The 22,301-nt window shown below is 39.1% G+C and overlaps 1 protein-coding gene across 8 annotated transcripts in view; it reads right to left on the reverse strand.

The window, feature by feature from the left end:
• Nucleotides 1-6,397: 6,397 nt before the first annotated feature.
• Nucleotides 6,398-22,301, reverse strand: part of LOC149310619 (estrogen-related receptor gamma) — a 575,297-nt gene continuing 559,393 nt past the window's right edge. For all 8 annotated transcript variants that reach the window (XM_089529318.1, XM_089529314.1, XM_089529315.1 and 5 more), the window contains one exon: nt 6,398-10,252. In XM_089529318.1, coding sequence (XP_089385444.1) covers nt 10,008-10,252 — 245 coding nt within the window. In that variant the 3' untranslated portion in view covers nt 6,398-10,007. The remainder of the gene's footprint in view (nt 10,253-22,301) is intronic.

Consider the following 22,301-nt stretch of genomic DNA (forward strand, 5'->3'; position numbering starts at 1 on the left):
CCATTTATGCCTAGAATAACGATGACAGTGACAACAATTTCATTATCAAGACTTTCATTTCTATTGTTAAAAGGTGAATGCTATTACTCATGTGACCAAATTAGAAATTTGCCCATTAGGATGGTATCCGCAAGCTGCCTTCAAACAGTCGAGGACTTTAATTTGCTCTGATGTAGAAATGGGAAAGAAGATTAAACAACATTCTCCACATTACAACATTTTACTGGAAGTCTCACTTGCTTCATGCATGTCACAGATAGGCATTATGCATCCATCCAGATGTTACTGGACTGAAAATGCCAAGATACACCACTATTGGCCATGCTGGCTAGGGCTGTTGGGAACTGCAGTACAACAGCAGCTTGAGAGCTACACTTTTTCCATCTTTGATTCATATCCTGCTTTTCTATGGCAATGTATATTTAGAGCAGCCATGTTTATTTTATAGTTTTTAAAGATGGAAAGATTATTTTTCAAAAGGCTTGGGAAATGTTCAAAATTGTGTTTCTTTGGTGTAGGGAAACTCTGAGAAGGAAAATCCTGGAATGTGAATCTTCACAGTTCAGAACTTATTTTGTGCAAAATTTGCACTTTTTGGTTCAGGAAACATCATTTTCTGTACATCAAACTATTTTATGTGCATTAAAACAATAAATAAATAACACAACAGATTAGAAACCCTTCAAGTGGGGCACTGCTTGGCTTTCAGAGGCAGGTTTGAGGGAACCTATTGTGAGAAGTAACTACAACGATGGGGCTCTGCCATTGTAGCTACATTTGGTGATGTAGGATCTTGGCCCTTTCCTGTACAGAAAGTTCTGCTTTCTGACTTGCACAAAATAGAAAAGGTGTGAATTTTGTATCGAGTAATTATCGTCTCCAAACATTATTGCAGGATGAAGAAAATTGCTAACATTTTTCACTGTTTCCTTTGAGAAGGAAATTAGCAAAGAATTACATCCCTATTGTTCTATATGACACAATTCACTAAGAAAAAGACAACAAAGCTCTATACTTTCTGTGCATCCCAAATGTGCTCCCTTCTTATGGCACAATTAGTTGTTAATTTGACTCCCATCTGCAAAGTCAGAGGGTGCACTTGTCCTCCTGGACCAAGTGTGTGTTCACACAGTGCCTTGGCCATCCTCTTCCTGCAGCTTTGGTTTCACATATTGTAATTTCTTTGTTAATAAAAGAATATTTAAAAAATGTCCAGGAATCCTAAATCTGGAAACTTGCTATTTGTTTCAAATGTGTTCCCAAGAAATAATCATGCAGTTCTTTCCCCCCCCCCGTATTTAATTTAAACAAGAACAGGCAAAACAAATCTCTGCGGAGGACATTTGACAATAATAAAATATTTCTCCCAGCGGGTGAGCTAGTAGCAATTGTATTGTTGCCATCACGGCTCACATTGCAGCAGGTCATTACCATCATAACAAGCCTTTGGACCAACTGGCATGGACATGCAACATTGAGCTCCTGATGGGCACATTATTTCAGACCTTTAACTTCAGAGAGAAAAAGACAAATGCTCCAGGGAAAGGAGAATTATATTTTTAAATTCCTTTCTCCTCCCTCCCCCTACCCCTCAGCCCAGTTTAATAATAAGATGCCACGTGTAATCAATCGGCTGCTACTTGTTGTTTTTGTAATAACTGATTCTAAGAAAACTAAGCATCAGTATTTGAATCTTAAGGGAAGCACTGGTCATGTATCACTCCACAGCATGCAGGAAAAGCAAATACAAACAAGATCAAGCAGGCAGTGACTGACTTTCTCTCTCCCTCTCTCTTTCCAGAACTCTTTAGAAACACACAGAAGTTGTAGTGTAAATTTTATCTTTTTAATTGTATAGGGTCAATATCTAGGACCACTCCTACATGGGCATTAGTGGCTGAAGCCACCACAGCAATTGTCATATCCTGTGAGTCCAATTGGAAATATGTGCACTGGCCTTTTGCTTGCTAAAACACTCCGTAAATAGCTGGTTTTGAATTTTTACTATAATGAACGGATTTAGATTTTTTTATATTATTACAATATATTACATAGAGCTGCAAGGCTCTTTTTGAAAGACCTTCTCTCCCTATGTTTGCTTAGATGTTCAAGAAAGACCTTTGTTTTTGTATCACTAACTTCTCAGGCTTGTTTGGTTGGAACAAGAGACAAAATGCCTTCTTGGGCTGCATCACACTATAGAAAGAATGCAGTTTGGCATCACTGTAAATGTCATAGATCCATCTTATGGAATCCTGGGATTGCAGTTTGTTGTGGCACCAGAACTCTCTGACAGAGGGGTGAAGTAGCTTTCAGCCGCTTTGAAGGCAGGACATTTATATAATGCATGTCTCCATGTGGAAACCAAAATGAAGCTGCGTTCCAGGGGTAAAAACTAGAGAAAAAAAAAAAAAAAGCCGGGATACTCTAGCTTAGCTTGGAAAATGCACATCTTCATGCCTGCAAATGAACAGCCTGGCGGCAGTGTGGAGCTGTGGTAAAGCAAAGAAATGCAAGTGTGACAACTCCAATGGATGTAATTATAATGTACACAAAATGGACAGTCCAACATGGGGACCAGAAGGTGAAGCCGCCCCGATTGCATTTTGTAGAGAGATGGGATATAATAATAATAATAATAATAATAATAATAATAATAATTATTATTATTATTATTATTATTATTATTATTGAAGGGGGGAAGGGGGCAGTATGGTGGGCCATCATGATTGTGCTTTGCCATTGTATCATCTGCACACCAATTCACTGATGTACTGGTAGAGTGGCACATGTGCAACTGCGTGGCTGATCAAAGTGGCAGCCATGCAATGGGATGGCCTCTCAGCTGATGTGGAAGTTACTTGGAGGTCAGAGGTGGTGTGCTTGTGCGATGTTACACATGCATGGTGGGGAGGCAACAAAAAAAATTACCCACATTGTGCAGTCTGCCCATGGGTATTCGGCCCGTCTTGGGAAAGGAGCCTTGCAAACAGCGGGGAGGTTTGGAAAATGGAGGATTCAGCCACTTTTTCCTTCCTGTTTGCTCCAGCCCAGAGAAAACTGAATACCTCACAAAAGTACAATTCCCAGAATTATATACTAGTCAGCAATGGTAGCTAAAGTGGTGTCAAACTGGATTATTTCTGCCATACAGATTCAGCGTTGATGGCTCTCAGAAACCCCCTCCTGAGAGAAACTAAGGCTTTATATGCACTGCAGAAATAATGCATTTGAACACTGCTTTAAATGTTGCAATGGGGCTGTCTTATAAGAAGACTGTGGAAGGCTGGGGTGACTTAGACAGGGGGCCTGAGGGTGATGCAGAACAGGCACAGAGAAAGGCAGTGTGCATGTGCACCGACTTCACTACAAATCCCTCTTTTACCTGGTATGAAAAAAGGGTTTGACTGAATACCTGATAGCCATGCTGCCCTTTATCACTTTATAAGTTAAATGTTGGTGAGATGTAGTGTTGATGTGTGATGTTGAAAAGGTTGTCATACACTACTTGAATTAACTTTCTGGAGAGGATAGACCCACTCTAGTATTCAAAGGGATCTTGTACCACCTTTGAGACTCACTGTGTAGAAGCCATTATAACAACTAATTATACTTCCCAGAATTCCATAGCCTTGAGTTGTGGCAGTTAAAGTGGTGTCAGACCAGATTATTTCTGAAGTGTGGATGCAGCCAGGTTTTTTATTTCACTCTAGTATTGATGACTATTTCCCACTGTTTCATCCTTCCTCTCTACTTTGGCTGGTGGCTCAGTGGTTAAATGCCTGTATTGCACCCAGTCACTCACAAACCTTAAGGTTGTGAGTTCATTACCAGCCAGGAGCTCAGGCTCGACTCAGGCTTGCATCCATTCGAGGTCATTAAAATGAGTACCCAGCTTGTTGAGGGCAGTTAGCTTACACGTTGTAAACTGCATTAGGGAGTGTTTAAGTGAACTGATAAGCGGTATAGAAATGTACAGTCTGCCCTTTATATACGCAGGGATCCTGCGTTCTGGACTCCCCCGCGTAAAGTGAATTCTGCCTATGCTTGAGCCCCATTTAAATGAATGGAGCTCATGCATGTGGTGGCATGGCGGTGAGGTTTATCACACTATACTCTTAACTAGCCATGATTCCAGTGTGACTCCTCTAGCTGCCTCCTGCTGCATTCTGGGATTGGCAGTTTTAAGGAGGGGTATTTAGAATTCTCAGGCAGAGAACTGTGCCTGAGAATTCTAAATACCCCTCCTTAAAACTGCCAATCCCACAATGCAGCAGGAGGCAGCTAGAGGAGTCACACTGGAATCATAGCTCGTTAAGAGTATAGTGTGATAAACATCGGTGTGTGCGTGCCATAGGCATGCACCCCATTATTCCCTATGGGATGCACTGCCCCATCTCCCAGCACAGCTTTCAGCATATGCTGAAAGCTGTGTGTAACATGCCCGCATATGACGCGGGTGCACTGTACTTGCTATTGTTATTGTATTTTCCAACTGTCATGAGTTTCTGGGATTAGCAACCTAGTGGGGCTCTCTCCATCACTGGTTTTTGACATGGAATGATTTTTTTTCTTGTTTAGATTAGAATTTGGGTCTGTATTAACACTTACATATATTACTAATTTATACGTTACTTTTTCTACTGTGTGAAAAACCTCCTCCTTAGATTAGAATTTCTGTCTGTATTGTTTCAGACCTATTGTTCTTGCTATTATTTATATATTATCTGCATAACTTGATGGTAAAACACACACACACATTATGCAGCCAAGATCCCAGCTTTAGTCTTCCACTTTTCAAGATATGGCTAGGAAAAGAATCCTACCTTGAATTTTGAAAGTTGCTGCCAGTACATGCCAAAATATTTGGCTCCGTGTATGCATAGCCTGACTCAATATAAGGCAGCTTCATATATTCCTGACAATATTTTATCTTGATTTAATTCTATTCATGTCTTGATTTTTATTTTTCATATTTGATACTTATACTCTTATTTAAAATGGTTGACTGATTTTTGTATTTATTAGTGTTAATTGACTTGGGCATAACTCACAGAAAGGTAAAATGTAAATATTTAAAATAAATGAAGTTTAAAATCCAGGAGCACTTTATCAAGGATTAAGGATGTCTATGGAATAAAATCCAGATTAATCTCTATGTAGGAAGAATTTGTAATTTTTTTCCCTCCGAAAGTGTATTCAATATTTTGAGCTTCTAAATGCAGAAATGCTCATGATTAGTGTTACTTTACATGGAAAGACTTGACATCTGAAATATTGAATTCATGAAAATATATCTTTTTAAACCAAAGAACATTTAGATGCTAGAGAGTTACATCTTTTCTATAGAAAACCAATTTTCTTTTTTAAAATCATGTTTTTCATAATTCCACTTGTTTCACATTGTTATGATCCCACATGTCCCTGTGTCACAACCATTTCACACAAAAATGGAACCATAATACTTAATCATATTTTGTGTTTCTTAGGTAAAGGAAAAGGTATTCCCCATTGACAAGTTTTTCAAGTCGTGTCCAACCATAAAGGGTGGTGGTCATCTCCATTACTAAACCAAAGAGCCAGCATTGTCAGAGACTACTCTGTCATCATGTGGCCAGCATGATTGCACAGAACACTGTTTACCTTCCCACCGGAGTGGTTCCTATTTATCTACTTGCATTTGCCATGGTTAAATTTTACATGTAAATTTAGAAATAGACCCAAACCACGAAGTGAGACTTTATATTTATAGGTGTACATTAACAGAGTTAAATGTTAAACCTGCATCAAGCTATCCATGGCTCTTCATCGGGCCTTTAGAATTTCTAGTGATCATCATGAACACCAAACCAAATTATTCAGCTTGCATTCCACACATCCTGCTGTAAAGAAGAGGAAAACAATAGTTGCTGTCTTTAGGATAAACACATCCAAATTAGCAACAACCCATTTATGTTTTAGAAGTTTTGTGGGTTCTGTTGTTGATGAACAAAGCCAATGGCCAGCTGCAGATGGTTATAATATGATCTTGAAACAGTTGGGAACTGTGATACTGATAACAGAAGCAATATTTTTCAGTAAAGTACTTTTATATGGAGATGTTCTAAGATTAAAGGGGAGCTTGTCAGAATGAATTTTAATGGGCAGGGACAGTCTGAGTGTTTAAACATATACAACATGGCTACACCACACTGAAATTCACCATGACAAGCCTTAATATAGCATGTAGTCATGCAGCTACATCACCTTAAGGGTATACATCCATACCACTTTATTAAAGGTGGTTCTTATTGATTTGATTCCTTGACACAGAAAGGGGATTGGGGAGAGAAAGCAAAACAAAACAAAATCGACAACACAAATAATTTAAAAGCAATTAAAAGTGGAAGCTTGTTTAATATTGCTCTACCATCATCCTGAAAGGCATAATAATTTGGGTTACACATCTGAATTGATTGGAGTTACAGGACCATATCTCCTTTTTGCATTTAACAATATATACAATATAAAATAAATACATTTACACAAATGGACATTGGTTGGAGCACACAATATGATACACATCACAAAAATATACAGTTGATTGCTTTACAGATGTGAAGCCCATCTACAGCTATAGACATGATTTTTTTTTTTAAATTTGTGTTTTTACTACTGGTTATGCAACTCCTGGATTATAATAAGCAGCTTAATTCAGTTTTTCCCCTCTTTTGCGATCTTTGCACAATAAGACTGCCATAAAGTGTTTTCCTAGGCAGGTAAACAGAGACGCTTAAATAATTAAAATACAATTACCAACACCCATTTTCTCTTCCATAAGAAAAATAGCAGTTTTAATTTTTTATATCTTTTTATGTTAGCATTTAAATGTAAAATAGTGGAATAAATACAACAATCTGATTTGATTGAAACAAATGTGCAACTTCCGGGAGTCACACAATTATATTGCTTTAAATAAGGGAAAACAAGTCAGAAAAAGGAAATAGCCCAGGGTACAATCCATCAGAAATGTCTTCTACACATTGAACTGAATGGAAGAGCCAAATAAGAAAGGTTTTATACTTTGCTCTTTCACGTCAATGGTTCCTGTAGGAGAAATTCCACATGGATCTTATTTCTCCAAATGAGATTGGTTGCGCTAAAACATACTTGAGATCTTCTCCAGCACTTCAGAATAAATAAATGGTTGTTCAAATCGTCTTTCAGTAAGGTTTAAGATGAATGTTATTCTAATGCCTGCACAGTGTATCTATGTTTCAGTTTACATTTGTACAGTGATGATATACTAGTTCATTGCAGCGCTGAAAAATTACTGAAATCCAAAGTAAAAATTACACCATGTTCCTTTAGCACATTCCATCTTGCTTAAGTCTTTGCCTTTCTGTTTATTTTCTGAGTGTGTTGATTGGCTATTGACCCTGAAAACCCAAGTTCTTCAATGTGATACAGCAAAAACAATATTTATATTAGATATTTATATATACATATACAGTGTAGTTAACACTAGCAACTTAAACCCTGCACAAATTTTCTGGAAAATAATTATTCTGCACTCTTACATATATAAATAATTTTATAGAATCAGCACCATTTCCTCCCGCCCCCAGGAGTTGTAAGTTTTTGTCATTTTGTTTCAAAAGGGACATGCCAATTTCAAACTCCTGTCGCACCTTTAATTTCAAGTTATTGGCCAAATGAATGAATTGCTAATGATGGTCTATCTAGGATCACACAACAGTCACTTCTCTACTGAGAAAAACACAACCTACAAAGAGAATCCCATATAGTTAATGAGAGATACACAGTATTTCTAGCACAAGGCTGATGTATCATCAGCCTGCCGTATTTTGTTTAAAGCACACAAGTAGCAATAATTTTGGAAACGTGTCTGCATTTTTCTTTTTAAAAAAAAGTTTTTGCAACAACACAGAGCAAGTTAATAACAACATCTGAGAGATGATTGGATGAAAGCTATATTTACAGCATTTAAAAATTAGACTTATCTATAATCTTGAAATATTCAAAGTTTTATTTCTAAGCTATACATAGGTATTCTATTAATAAACTGTTACAGAAAGTATCCCTTGTTTTGAAAATATTATGATTTCATGTGTATTTGTCCATAATGAATACTTGGTTGAATTTTTCATTCCAATTTCTTAATTATTACTAGGAAGAACCTTATTGACCAGAAGGAATAGAATATACTACTGTTAAGTCTCCTGAGGAATTTTACATCCAATATTGTCTCTAATTCTACCCTGTGTCTATAAGCACACGCCACAAGAATCCAAACACCACAAGAAGAACAAGACAACAGTCTTTGAATGCAACATAAAAATTTTCCAAAAGCACAGCAAACATGAAACATTGAAAAGCTGAACTACATTTCTTTTGTTTGTTAGGATTACAATTTTAATTACATTTGTGTACATAGAATAAGGTTGTTCACATAGTACAGGGAGCAGCTACTAACACTGGTACATTGGTATAGCATTTGATGGAGGTTATTGTTTATTGGTTATTTAGCGACTGTAGTTTTCTGGGGGCATCTAATTAGTTTTATACATTAGATTACACCTCTTGAACAGTCTGGAAACTGCCCAACTTTTACACTGTGACAACACTGGTTGAAAAAGCCAGCATACTCTCTAGGCTGTTTGTTTAAAAATGGCAACCTATCCAAAATAAAAGTTTTATAGATTAATAAATAATGTGTGCAAGTGCTAAATTCTTGGATTTGGTCAGAGGCTGACTATTTTAATATCTGATTTTACTTTATTGCTGGTTGGAGTGGACTTTTATTTTAAAGTCCACAATTTTGTACATGATAAACCGCATAATTAATTAACCCACAATATCATGTAGCAATTGTACCTTGGCCATACTGAAGCACTTACTCCCCCCCCCCTTTTTTTTTTAAATTCCTACTTGACATGGCATCTTAATATATTAGACTATTCAGATATATTACAGGTGTAATCTAATCCTTTTTTTCCCCAGTGAACACTTAGGTATAAATTGGAGTTCATGTGAAGAACAGGATGTCTTAGACCAGACTGGCACACAACATAAATTGCATCCGTGATAATATGCACCTTCCCTTCAACTATTGCTTGAGTAAGATAAATTCCCATGTTAACAAATGGCTGAAAAGTGGTAAAGCTGGTAGAAAAAAATCTTCTGTTAGTAAGAACCAAAACGCTTGTTTTCTTTTTAAAAAAATCTTCCTTCCGGATTCATTTGTCTGTCATTAAATGTCTGTCATTGTTCAAGCCAGCACAAAAAAAATTGCAGTATTTATTTCTCTTTCCTCTTTAGTATTGCATGAATGAATAAAGCTCAAACTATTCCCTGAAAACGTTACATTGTTGCTAACCCAAGAAATATCTGGAAGACTTGAAAAAACAATTAAGGAATCAAATGGCTGTAACTGATCTAGATGGAAATGCAATGATAAGAAGCAGCCAATGCATCATCATCGAAGTCGTCTAATTAGAGGCTGCTCTTGTGAAACCTAATACTGCATTCAGTCAGTTCATCGTGTTGTACTGTACTGCTAGTTACAATGGTTCTCTTTCGATTCCTTTTGTCATTGGGGTATTGTGGTTCGTAATAAGTTCACTGGCATCCATATTATGGATTTCCATCCTTTGGCAGGCCTGGCTTCCATCTCTCTTCTATTAGAGACTTCTTTTTTAAATATTCAGCAGCAAACAGAGGCAAAAAAGAGAAGAGGGAAAGAGAAAAGAGAAAAGAGAAAAAGAAGAAGAAAAATTGTATCAGAACCAGAAAAAGAAGAAAAACTGTATCAGAAGGAAAACTGTATCAGATAAGACACAGAAAATAAAGAAGTGCTGCTTCTGAGTCTCACTGCTAAATATCAGTGCAGTCGTGTTAGTTTCTTTAATTTAGATGCTAAAGTATCTTTGTCATGGTGTTCCTGTTTTATTTTCCCTTTCATTAAAATTCCAGCGTGCGTATCTGGAAGGCCCAGGATGCTTTAGTCAGACCTTGGCCTCCAGCATTTCCAAAAAAAGTTTGTGCATGGGCACTTTGCCTTCCAGTTTAATGTTGTAGAAATGCTGCACTGCCTTTGTGGAGGTTTGCCTCAGAAGTGGCAGAGTCATCAGCATCTTGCCAGCTCGGCGTGGGTCCTCCATATGCTGTCCAGCCTCATAATCCTGCAGGGCCTCATGTAAGACGTCTTGAAGTTTCTGAACTGCCTCGACATCTTCTATGTGCATCGAGTCTGCAAAAGAAAAGGAAGGAGAGCAGCTTTCATTTTTCATACCAGAAAGCAGGATTGTAAGGCAAACACTCTGGACTGAAACTTGCACTGTAATGATTTAAAACCACGAAAATTGTTTATGGATTTACATGGATTTACCTAGTGTTGTCTGGACTCCCTTATGAGGGAGTTAGATAATTACCCACTTATTAGCATACTGACCTTCTGAAATAAACAAACATATATATATATATATATATATATATATATATATATGGATCTGTGTAAAATTGGTTTATTTAAATAAAGAGAAGCTAGCACTGAAATTTTCAGGAATATTTTCAAAATGCATTTTTTTGTTTAGATATGGTAAACTGGTGTACAATTGCTGAAAGCAAATAGTCCTGATTCTCTCAAGTCCTACATTTTCTGCAGTTTTAGAATGTAAGATTCATTGGGAAATTGACAGAATACTGGTTTTATTCAAGATAGATGACACTTCTTAGTCCAGATACATGAATTGCTTACAGGATCTTAAGGTTGGGTAAGTAGATATCCAATAGTGTGACTAGATGAAACAATGGTGGATTACAGACCGTCGAAAAGCAGTGGCCTGTACCTGCCCCTTTCCCCGGGGTATCGGGGCCTCAGTGGACAGACCAGCAGCCGCTGAGGCCCCGATCCGCCGCTTTCCGGGCTGTGGGGAAGCAGCAAAAAGCCGCTTCCCTGCAGCCTGGAAAGGGGTGTCCTTGGGGCTTCAAGCCCCAAGGACACCCCGCGGCAGCAGGGAGGAGGAGAAAGGGGCCGCTTGGCCCCTTTCTCCTTTGGTCTGCTGGGCGCAGCTGTGTGAAGGCTGTGCCCAGCGGACCAAACCAGGAAGGAGCTCCAAAATGGAGCTCCTTCCTGCTCTGTGCTAAGGGCGCACTAAGCACCCTGGCGCGGAGCGAGGACGTCACGTCCGCGCCGCCCCGTATAGAGGTGGCGTGGTCGTGATGTCGTCATGGCAGCAGCCGTGTGGAACGGCCACCGCCATTTTGTGTGCGCGGAGCACGCACTAGGGTTAGGGGGTGCGGAAGCACTGCCCCTTTCTAACCCTAATATGCGCTCCGCGCGTACTTTCTGGCCCGTTTGTAACGGGCCAATGTCCTGTGTTCCTGTAAGGCATATTCTTCTGACCATATGAATGCACCCTCATTCCATGCTGGGTTATGTGCCTACCAAGGGTAGCATGAGTTGTGCAGTCTATATGGTTTCTTTCTAATTGTGGGTGTGTGAAAAGTTCCAGAAAGATACACAAGATCGTACATTAGGATTGTATTACCTAAAATTTCCAAGCTGGACAAAAATTTCCATTACCTTCTACAATGTTTAAGACATTAATATGATGCTGGTTTATATGTTCTTTCCCTGGATTTTTTTTTCTTCTAAAACCACTGTTGCTCCTATAGCATTCAACCAAGATCACAGGAAAGATACTTTGGTCCAAAGCACACTGCAGAAATAATCCATGTTGAGACCGCTTTAACTGCACTGGCTCCGTGCTAGGGAATCCTGAGACTTGTAGTTTATTGTGACACCAGAATTCTATGACAGAGAAGGCTAAACATCTCACAAAGTAGTTCCCAGAATTCTCTAGCATTGAGCCAAGGCATTTAAAGCAGTCTCAAAATGATGCGTATTTTAGTCATACCTTCATATTAACCTGTGCTTTATTTGCCTAGAATTCCCCTGCTGTCATAGCCAATCTAGACATGATATAGATCTATGATCCAGTTTCCCTAGTGCTGTTCCGATTTTCTGTTTTCTGTTTTTGTTGTTTGAGTATCCAGTTGCATAAAAAACATTAAACAAAGTAGGTTAGAGAAGAAACTTTTCAAGGTACCTACTTCAGTAATATAACTGTACAAGTGATAAATCAGATGTACTTCTAATCCATTTATGTCCTGATTGAGAACAATATGTATCTATATATACTAGCTGAGTTGCAGTTTCCTCCTCACCCATTACCTTTTGTATATCTATTCTGTTTGAAGAGGCATCATATATCTAATTCTGCATTTGGGTCAAGAAATCATGCTACCAAAGTGACATATGATTATGGAATCTGTCATGCCAAGCAGTAAAATCTACATAAAGAATTATAATAAAACAGACCAAGACCGACAGATCTGTGTATCTAATTAGACATATTTCCCAAATAAACATTTTAGGTCCCATAAACTGTATGGAAAAGTTGTTTTTGATATTGAAAGGAGCTTCTATAGCAGTCTATAGAATAATGTTCAGAAATCTGGTCTCCTAAAGAAAATAAAAAAGCAAGAACATAAAGGATTATATAAATCGTAGTTCAACTCATCTTGATGACACAAAGTTCTGAACGTCTCCCTTCCTAAAGCCATTGGGTGCAAGGGTGGTATATTTTAGTGTCACTATTTTTAGTCATCTGGATTTAAATAAGAATTAACTTGGAGCATATCATTTGAAACAGAAATATCTGAGAATTGTCTCCTGACAAAAACCTAGCAACAGTGAAGTAAAAAAGGACTGGAATTTATTAATTACAGAAGTAAACAAGGAAATTGGAAAGAACGGAAAAGATTACAGCCTTTGCACTAAAATACACTCAATTATGCAAACATTTGTATCATTTAGTAGAGTTTAGTGGTTCTGATGATAGTCTATCCATTATTATATGTAATGGAGTCCTATGGGAAATCTACACATTTAATAATTAACAGTGAACACATGCCCTAAAATACATGTAGTTACATTATGCACACTATCTAACAATTTAATTTTAAAATGTGTAGATTTCATATAGAAACCTTTGTATAAAAAATATGAAAATAAAAATGACCCTTGTAGGGTTTAGATACTAGTTGAACCATCAGAAAGCCGGCAAACTTGCCATGTATGAGGAATATCAAAGGAGGCCTTCTCTGAATTTCTTCTGTAAGAGAAGTAGGGTTATCATCTATAAAAGAGAGGGCCTTTGCTCTGGTGTCATTCTACCTTTGGAATAACCTTTCTGCAGGAGGTGCACTGTTGTACTATTTTCAGTGGCATGTACCTTTTTTCCGTGCCCAAGAATTCTAAATTTAAACTTATTTTGGGATGGCTGAAATAGTCATTCATAGAATCATACAATCATAGAATTGGAAGAGACCGCAAGGGCCATCCAGTCCAACCCCCTGCCATGCAGGAAATCCAAATCAAATCATCCCCAACAGATGGCCATCTAGCCTCTGCTTAAAGACCTCCAAGGAAGGAGGCTCCACTACACTCCGAGGGAGTTTGTTCCACTGTCGAACAGCCTTTACTGTCAGGAAGTTCCTCCTAATGTTGAGGTGGAATCTCTTTTCCTGTAGCTTGCATCCACTGTTCCAGGTCCTGTTCTCTGGAGCAGCAGAAAACAAGCTTGCTCCCTCCTCAATATGACATCCTTTCAAATATTTAAACAGGGCTCTTATATCACCTCTTAATCTTCTCTTCTCCAGGCTAAACATCCCCAGCTCCCTGAGTCGTTCCTCATAGGGCAAGGTTTCCAGACCTTTCACCATTTTAGTCGCCCTCTGGACACGCTCCAGTTTCTCAATGTCCTTTTTGAATTGTGGTGCCCAGAACTGGACACAATATTCCAGGTGGGGCCTGACCAGGGCAGAATACAGTGGCATTATTACTTCTCTTGATCTAGACACTATACTTTTATTGATGCAGCCTAAAATTGCATTGGCCTTTTTAGCTGCCGCATCGCACTGTTGACTCATGTTCAACTTGTGGTCTACTTGGACTCCTAGATCCCTTTCACATGTAGTTTCATTCAGCCAGGTGTCCCCCATCCTATATCTGTGCATTTCATTTTTCTGCCCTAAGTGCAGTACCTTACATTTCTCTGTGTTGAATTTCATTTTGTTAGCTTTGGCCCAACTTTCTAGTCTATTCAGATCATTTTGAATGTTGATCCTGTCCTCTGGAGTATTAGCTATTCCTCCTAATTTGGTGTCATCTGCAAATTTGATAAGTATGCTCCCAATTCTGTCATCCAGGTCATTGATAAAGATGTTGAATAACACTGGGCCCAGGACAGAGCCCTGTGGGACCCCACTGGTCACTTCTCTCCAAGATGAAAATTATACTGCTCTATTTGACTGGGCTTATGTTTATATAGCATGTTGCTTTTGCTGTACTAAATGTTTGACCTCTACATCCCCTGCCCTGAATTTTTACCCTCTTTGAGAGAAAACATCACTAAAATGATTCAGGTTGATAAGAAATCAAAAAAGATAAGGAAAGACTCCAAAAGAAATGTAAAAGGTAAATGGGCCACACATGAATTGAACAACTGCAAAGAGATGCACAAGGAATTTAAGAAAACCCCTGAAGAGATCTGAACTTGCAGTAGCCAACCATTACAGACCACCCTCACATGATCTCTGAGAATGTGCAAGTGCTTGTGTATTGATATAATCCTGCCAGAGCTATAAGCTCTTCGGAGAAGGCTTTCTCTCAGTCCCATCACCATCATAGGCTCATTTGGTGAGAATATTTGGTGAGAGAGCCTTCGTGGGGAGCTAAAACAGCCCCTCCCTGATTTCCTTTCACCAACAAAGACAGGCTTTTAATGTATAATTGGGGAGGGGGGCTTTTTATTGGGGATGTTTTATTTATCTTTTAAACTTTTAGTGGATTTTTAAAATGACTTTTATGTGTCTTATATTTTAATGGTTTTGGATTTTATTGCAAATCTTTTTAATTTACTATTTCTGGAAGCTGTCTTGAGCCCCACTTTGGGAGAAAGGCAGCAAATAAATGAAATAACTAATTAACTAACAAGTTTTATGTCAGTATAAAGACACAATGGGATTCTAGCCAAGATTTTTCCTTGAAAGCATGAATTTTGAAAAGTACTAAGTTTAAAAGTACTATTTTATTTATGTTATTAATTCTATAACCTATCTTTACCACAAAAAACTCAAGGCAGTATACACTGTCCTCTTATACCTCTATTCCCCTCCAACACATGAACTGTTCACACACAGTGGGTTTCATGGCTGAGTGGGATTTGAACCTGGGGCTCCATAAACCTAGCCAGTATTCTAACCACCATTCTGATGTTTCCTCTCCCTAATTTTATAATCTCAGTGGATGTGTTTTAACTGAAACTCCTAAAGCTTATTATGCCTGACATGGAATGTTATGGAGAAATTGTGGAGAATGTATTGTTTTAATACACATGATACACAGTATTTTTTTTAACATCAAGAAAATTGCTGTGGTGATTAAGGAATGGATGAGGGCTCAGAAACTTATTTTAACCAAGACAAGACAAATGTGATCCTGGCAGGTGTGTAGCTATGGGTAGGGGATGAAAATATTGCAACCTCAAATAAGAATTCTGCCCTCCAATGAAATTTTCTTTCAGTTCTGAGTTTTCTAGTTTTGCAGAGTAAGATAATAAAAATCATTCATACTTGGAAGTCTAACATTTGCTATATCTTCTTTCCCTTGGCATCTTTGTATGACCTTTTTCTTTGAATGCTTGAATTGTATTTCTAAATCTCAAATGGAGTTTTAATGCCAGAAATTTGGAAGTAAAAAAAAATGTGGTCAAGGGACAGAATACTTATTTTGGAGGGAAAATACCTTCATTTTGACTTCTCTGCTGTTACACCCCTGGCTACTGGTCAGGAAGGAGAAAGTCATCAGAACAGGGATCCAACCTGGTTTGGTTAAATCTGCTTTTTTGAAAAATTAGATTCACATTTTGCAAGTGTTCCTGGATCCTGCTTTGAAACTGGATGAAAATATGGCAGCTGAACTGGCCTAAAATACCAGTGGCTTGAAGCAGATGCTAAAGTGAAATCTGGCAAATCCATTTCTTAGTTATATCGAGACAGCCTGGGGTTGTGTCTGTATGGGCCAGAATACTTCGGGAGCAACTTGGAGTATTCTGGCTCTAAAACTGTCCCAACATCCCCCTGTTATTTGGACATTCCAGAGTGATGCCAGTCATCTGTCCACATGTGCATTCTGCTGTGTCACCTGCTAGGAGCATGGGTCGCTTCCTCTGAGGCCAAAAAGGAAGCACCCAACATCGACCGCATGGCTGGGCACCTTATTCTGGCCTCAGAGGAAGTGATCTGAGATGTTGCTGCCACTATTGGTGAGCAGAATATTGGGACAGGTTGTAAAAAGTCACCTGGCATTGCTCTGGTGGGCTCTGTATCTTCTGGAAAAATTGGGAGCAAAGGTGAGGTTTTTTAACCTGTTGTAAGGGAGGTATATCATGGGTTTGTTTCTGAACTGGCCATAGTTATCCAGATAGTTCACACCAGAACCACATTTCAGGCCCTCCGTTGTCTGGAATGATCTCTGTGGGAATAGGAGAGGATGTGTTATTTGACCCATGTGGAAATAGTTTGAATTATTGTAAACTAGGGGTGTAAATCCTGGCTTGAAATCTCAATATTTTCCTCTCGCCTTTGAGGTGGTGAGAGTTTTTTGCACATTTTTGGCAGGAAGTGCAAAATTCATCCTTGCAAGAGCATAGTTTGGGTTGCCCTGTTGAAAAATATAAGAAAATAGATTTTTTTAAAACAAAACAAAACAAAACAGTCCTTTGCTTTCTATGTATATGTGGGTGCTCTGCTGCACAAAAGGAAAAGATACTAATTTTGTACAGAGATATGTTAATTAAACTGCAGAAATTGCTTGATGAAAAATAAACATCTCATTGTCTGGTTCTTCTTCAGGAGGAAAGAAATCCCACAGGGATTGTCAATTTCTCTGAGGTGTGACTTGATGTGTTGAGTCACCCTGTTTCACTAAGAACATGAAATTTTGCAAATATTCTTCATATCACTATTGTGAACACTGTCTGCAAGAGGCTACCTTGAAAAAGCCCTTGGGAAAGGCACTGAATCCAGAAGCCAGCAATCAAAGCTATTAAATGGAATCATTTATATCTATCCTGCAGTGTCTGCAGGTTGTGAGTTCAATCCCAGCCAGAGGCTCAGGGTCGAGTCAGCCTTGCATACTTCTGAGGTCCCTAAAATGAGCTTGATGGGGGCAATTAGTTTACAGTTGTAAACCACTTAGAGACTGGTTAGTGTGGTATGAAGTGCTATATCAATGAAGCTGCTATTGCTATTGCTCTAACTATTGTATGTGAAACAGAGCTTGGAAGGTTAATTTTAAAAAGGAACTAGTTGCATTATCATTACTCCAGTGACCCAACAGGTTATTATTTTTTAATGTTCTTACTGTCCACAAAGTAGTTACTCTTACCACTGTGCCATAGGAAAACACAGGAAACTGGTCTTTGGTTTGTTCCATATCTGATTATATAATTCTCAGTGGACTACCCTGTTTGGTCTACTCTCTCCACTCACCTGCATGAGCACAATGCAAAACAACATTAAAATTCAACTAGTATTTTAACATCCAACTAGCCAGTATTTTTCATTGTGTTTTCTCTTCTCTTTTCCTCACTCCCTCCTTATAATAATACTAATAATAACAATAATCATAATACTGTGCATTCAAGTCATCTGTCAATTTTGTGGTAACCCTATGAATTTCATAGGGTCTTTTAAGGCAAGGATTACTCAGAGGTGGTTTTTGCCAGTGCCTTCCTCTGAAATATAGCTTACAGTACTTGGTGTTCATTGGCATTCTCCCATCCAGGTAATAACTAGGGCTGACCCTGCTTAGCCTCCACAATCAGACAGGATCTGGTGCCTTTAGGGTATTTAGACCCTCTAAAACTAAAGTACACGACTGGTATTTTGAGGTTACATAATGATCAGTACAAACTGTTGTATGATTGTGGTTGGTACCAACTGAATACTACTGATACTAGTGGACTCCAATTTGGTGTTTTGTTTTTATGAAAGACATGGGGAAGGAACTCTCTGTATTAACCAGAACATATTTATGTCAGTTGCTCCTGGTGTTGCACCTGATATCCTTTCAATGTGCTGAACTGAAATGCCCATCATTTCCAACACATCTTGTACTTACTGCTACCTAATTCCTCAATCTAAGCAACCTCTCCCTAGAGCAGTAACATTTTGTACAGGAGTTACTCATCATATTTGATACAACATGGAAGTAGTACATCATCTTGCCTCACCTCCTCTGTTACTGCTTTCTGTGGAAAGCATGAAGTCTGAAGTACAGAGGTTTTTATTTATATGAATGTTCTCCCACAAGGAAGGTCTCAGCAAAATTGCAGAAAGGATAGAGCATATTACCTGAACAATGGCTCAAGCTGCCATCACACTAAACATACGTACAGTCACATGTGACTATTCCATGGCTCTCTTACTCCAGCCCAGCTACTCAGTATTGTCCAGTCCATTTTACTGGGTCTCCAGATTGCCACCTAGGCATATAAATCTTCACTAATTTCTTTCTTATGTTGAATAAAAAGAAAATTCAAATTTTCTTTCTACTGGGTGATATTACAAATGTTTTTGTGTATTTGTTCCCTTATATGGGGATTTTTTTTAAAAAAAGATTATTTTGTACAAATATCTTGCTTTTAGGAAAAAAACACATTTTCTGCCTTACATTTTACACAAAGTAATTCATGGGGCAACCATAAGTTGACAGGTGAATTGAAGGCACACACACACAAACATTCTATTATATTTTTTCCTCCTGCACAGGGGAACAAAATCCTGTGGTGATTTGTGAATATGGTTGCCAATGTAAAAATTGGAAGAGACTCCTGTACTGTTTCGCAGTTGCATGACAAATAACACCTGCTGAAATTCCTTTTTCTATGCTACCATTAAGGGTATAGGAAGTCTGTCCACTCTTCACTCTGGCAATCCTCTTTCTTTACCTCCTTCCACTTCTACACAAACATTTGAATTTTTAGGGTATCCCCCCCCCACCAGACTTCCATTCTACTCCAATTTAAATCTGTCAGGTCCAGTTGAAAACTGTCAACTTTTTTCCAATTGAAACTCTCCTTTTTAAATATTAGAGAGAAAAGATTTGTAAAAGGTTTATTCAGTGAGAGGAGGTATTGCAAATCAGCTGTGCCAAATGAATCTAAAATTAAATTGAGCTAATTGGTGTTGCAAAGCTGTTTTTAAAACCCTCTAACCTAAAAGTACAGCTGCTGTTTCCTGATGGAATAATTAAAAACAAACAAACTTGTGAACCTACATCTTTCCATTTGGCATTTCCCAATCAATACATGGGAGCACTTAGCAAGAGGACAAAAATCTCAGAGAGGACACCTTTTATTATGCTGCAAACAGTTCACCTGCCTGTATGCCTGGAATAATTGCTACACACATGCCTGGAAAATATTCAAAGGCATTTTTTTTCCTGTGTGAGTTAACAAAGCACTCCTTGTTGCAAAACTGTTTCTCATTCATATTATGTTAGCTGACATTTGGGATTGAAAAAAAAAGTCCAATCCAGAATTTTCAGTATCTGGTAAGGCCCTCTTTATATAAAAGCAAAGGACACAACCACTATTTTCAGGTTGCATAAATCGATTGACTATCGTTGTTGCAAAGAGAAAACTAGGTTGTTCCCACTAAGGTTTCAACTGGATCATGATTTGAAACGATCTGGTTTAAATCACCATGGTTCCCACTTCATTCGAATCACTGAAGTGATTCGGAAAGGGGGGCATGGTTTTTACCCATTTAACCCACATCAAAAAGACGCTGGGTTAAAGGAGCCTTTTTTTTTTTTTGGGATGAACAGATTTATTCTCAAATAAATCGATTCATCCCAGTGGGAACCACAGACGGATTCGAATCCACCCAGGCCCAAGTGGGAACTAGGTGGGGCAAATTTGATTCCGCTGCCAGTGACAGGGGGGCAGCTGCAATGGCTCCAGCCATCTCCCCATCACCAGCCTCCCTGCCTCTCCATATCTGGGCCACTGACTTCTCTTCGGCCTTCCTGCGACCTCCTTTCTGTCTTCCCTGGTTGCAGGGAATGGAAGAAGTTTTGGGGGAAACTGAGAAGGAGGTCACAGAGAAGCCGGGGAGGCTTCTCTGCAAGCTTCCCTGGCCACAGGGAATGGAAAGAGGTCACAAGGAAGCTGGGGAAGCCTGGTAGAGGCCAATGGAGACCAAAAAAAGCCGGTAAGGAGGCTGGGCTGAGGACAGTCAGGGCTAGAAGAGGCCAAGGTGCCTGATCTGAATTGGTAGAATTGGCACAAACATAGTGGGAACCAGGAACTATTTTTGCACTGATTCATCAGTTCGGATCAGGTACCGAATTCTCTGTAAGTGGGAACAAGGCCCTAGTCATAGTACGGACATCAATTAGGTGGCATGCGTAAGGATCTCTCTGTGCTTACTAGGTGGCATTCAGAGGTCTAGGTACTGGGATAGAGAATAAGGGTACTGCCTTCACATTTATAGATGCAGTGGACCCTTGTTATACGCTGGGGTTTGGTTCCAGGATCCCCTGAGGATAACAAAATCCATGGATGCTCAAGTCCCATTAAATATAATGACATAGCAAAATGGTGTCCCTTATAAAAAATGGAAAATCAAGGTTTGATATTTGAAATTTATACTTTTTTTGAACATTTTCAAACCATGGATATTTGAATCCGTGTATAAGAAGAGCTAACTGTATACTGCCCCACCAATGAAAGTATGCAAAGGGATCTTGCAGCACCATTAAGAAAGAAAGAAGTTGATTTCACGAGTGTCTGTAGACTTAAGGCTACTTTCTTAGATGCATGTGGTAGAGTGAAACGTCCAGGGACAGAGCTATATAGCAATCTGTATAAGAATGTCCATAGGAATGCAAAACTTTGTGGGTATGGAGATGAGTTCATGCTACCAACTTCTTTCTTTCACTTAGGCTCTCAACTGACTGGCAAAAATTGCAGGGGTGAGGGCAGAGTGGGGGTGTGGTGACCACCTGCTGCTCAGCCCCATGCTGGCATCATGCTGCCCAACCAACCGCATGACGGATTGTGTCACACTTCACTAAAGAGCCACAGAAAAGTCGCAGTGGTGGCAGCTATGGGGCCCTTTCCATGGTGCAAAAAGAGGCTGCTTTTTGCGGCTTCTTTCTGCAACGCAGACCTACTGGGTTGGGGGCGCGGCATGCGGTTGCCGCATTTCCAACCCAGGGCTCCCACGGCACCACGGTGCCGCCTCTTTAGTTTCAAGAGCTACAAGAGCCCTTTGCATACTGATTTTCCAGAGTAACACAATGAATTCCACCACAACGAATTCCACCAATGAAACATTCTTTAAATTCTAACACTGCCGAGAGTGAAACTGTTCACACCTAGAACACCTAAAAACTCTTTGATGTGTCCACATTCCCTTGGCAACTTTGCCTACCCCTTTTCTTTGGATGCCGAAATTGTATTTCTAAATGGTCAAATGGCATTTTCAGTTACTGCAATGCTAGAGATCTGGGGACTGACATCAAATTTTGTGGTGTGTGTGTGTGTCACAATTCTCATGGGGGGGGGGCAATGCCCCATCCTTTTTCCCTTCTCTAGGTACACTTCTGATAATATTTATGCCAATTGTTCTGTCTCAGCCTAATTTAGCTCATGGGATATTTTTTGTGAAAATAAAAGAGAGAAATTATGTGTGTCACTTTCTAAGCTTTATGAAAGCTCCATGGTGCTTTGACTGAGAGTTCCTGTGTGACAGAGGATTTGACTGGATGGCCTTTCCAACTCTATGATTCTATGAAAGCAGGGTGGTGTTTTAAAAAATAAAATAAAATAAGCAATTCAGAGAAAGAACTTGCTACATTTCTTCATTCTAGAAAAGTCTGGGACTGTTCTCTTTGGAGAATCTATACAAAGCAGTGAAATTTGCCTCTCCATGAGCCAGTGGAGTCCATTGCTAGCTTGGTGATATACTAGATGGAGACTAAACTGAAGGAAACTTGAGGAAAGAGGAAGGAACAACCATGCAGCCTCTTGTTGGCCCCCTCACTCTTACATTTCAATGGGAAGTGCCTCTTAGATGACCCAGTTTTCATCTAAGTTCAGAACAGGACATGCCTGTTAAAATTTGATAGCAGGACAGAAGAGAGAAGTAGTACACATCTG

This window comes from Sceloporus occidentalis, unplaced genomic scaffold, assembly GCF_023333645.1.
Source record: "Sceloporus occidentalis isolate IW3139 unplaced genomic scaffold, rSceOcc1.0.p SCAF_6, whole genome shotgun sequence".
Taxonomy (NCBI): Eukaryota; Metazoa; Chordata; class Lepidosauria; order Squamata; family Phrynosomatidae; genus Sceloporus; species Sceloporus occidentalis.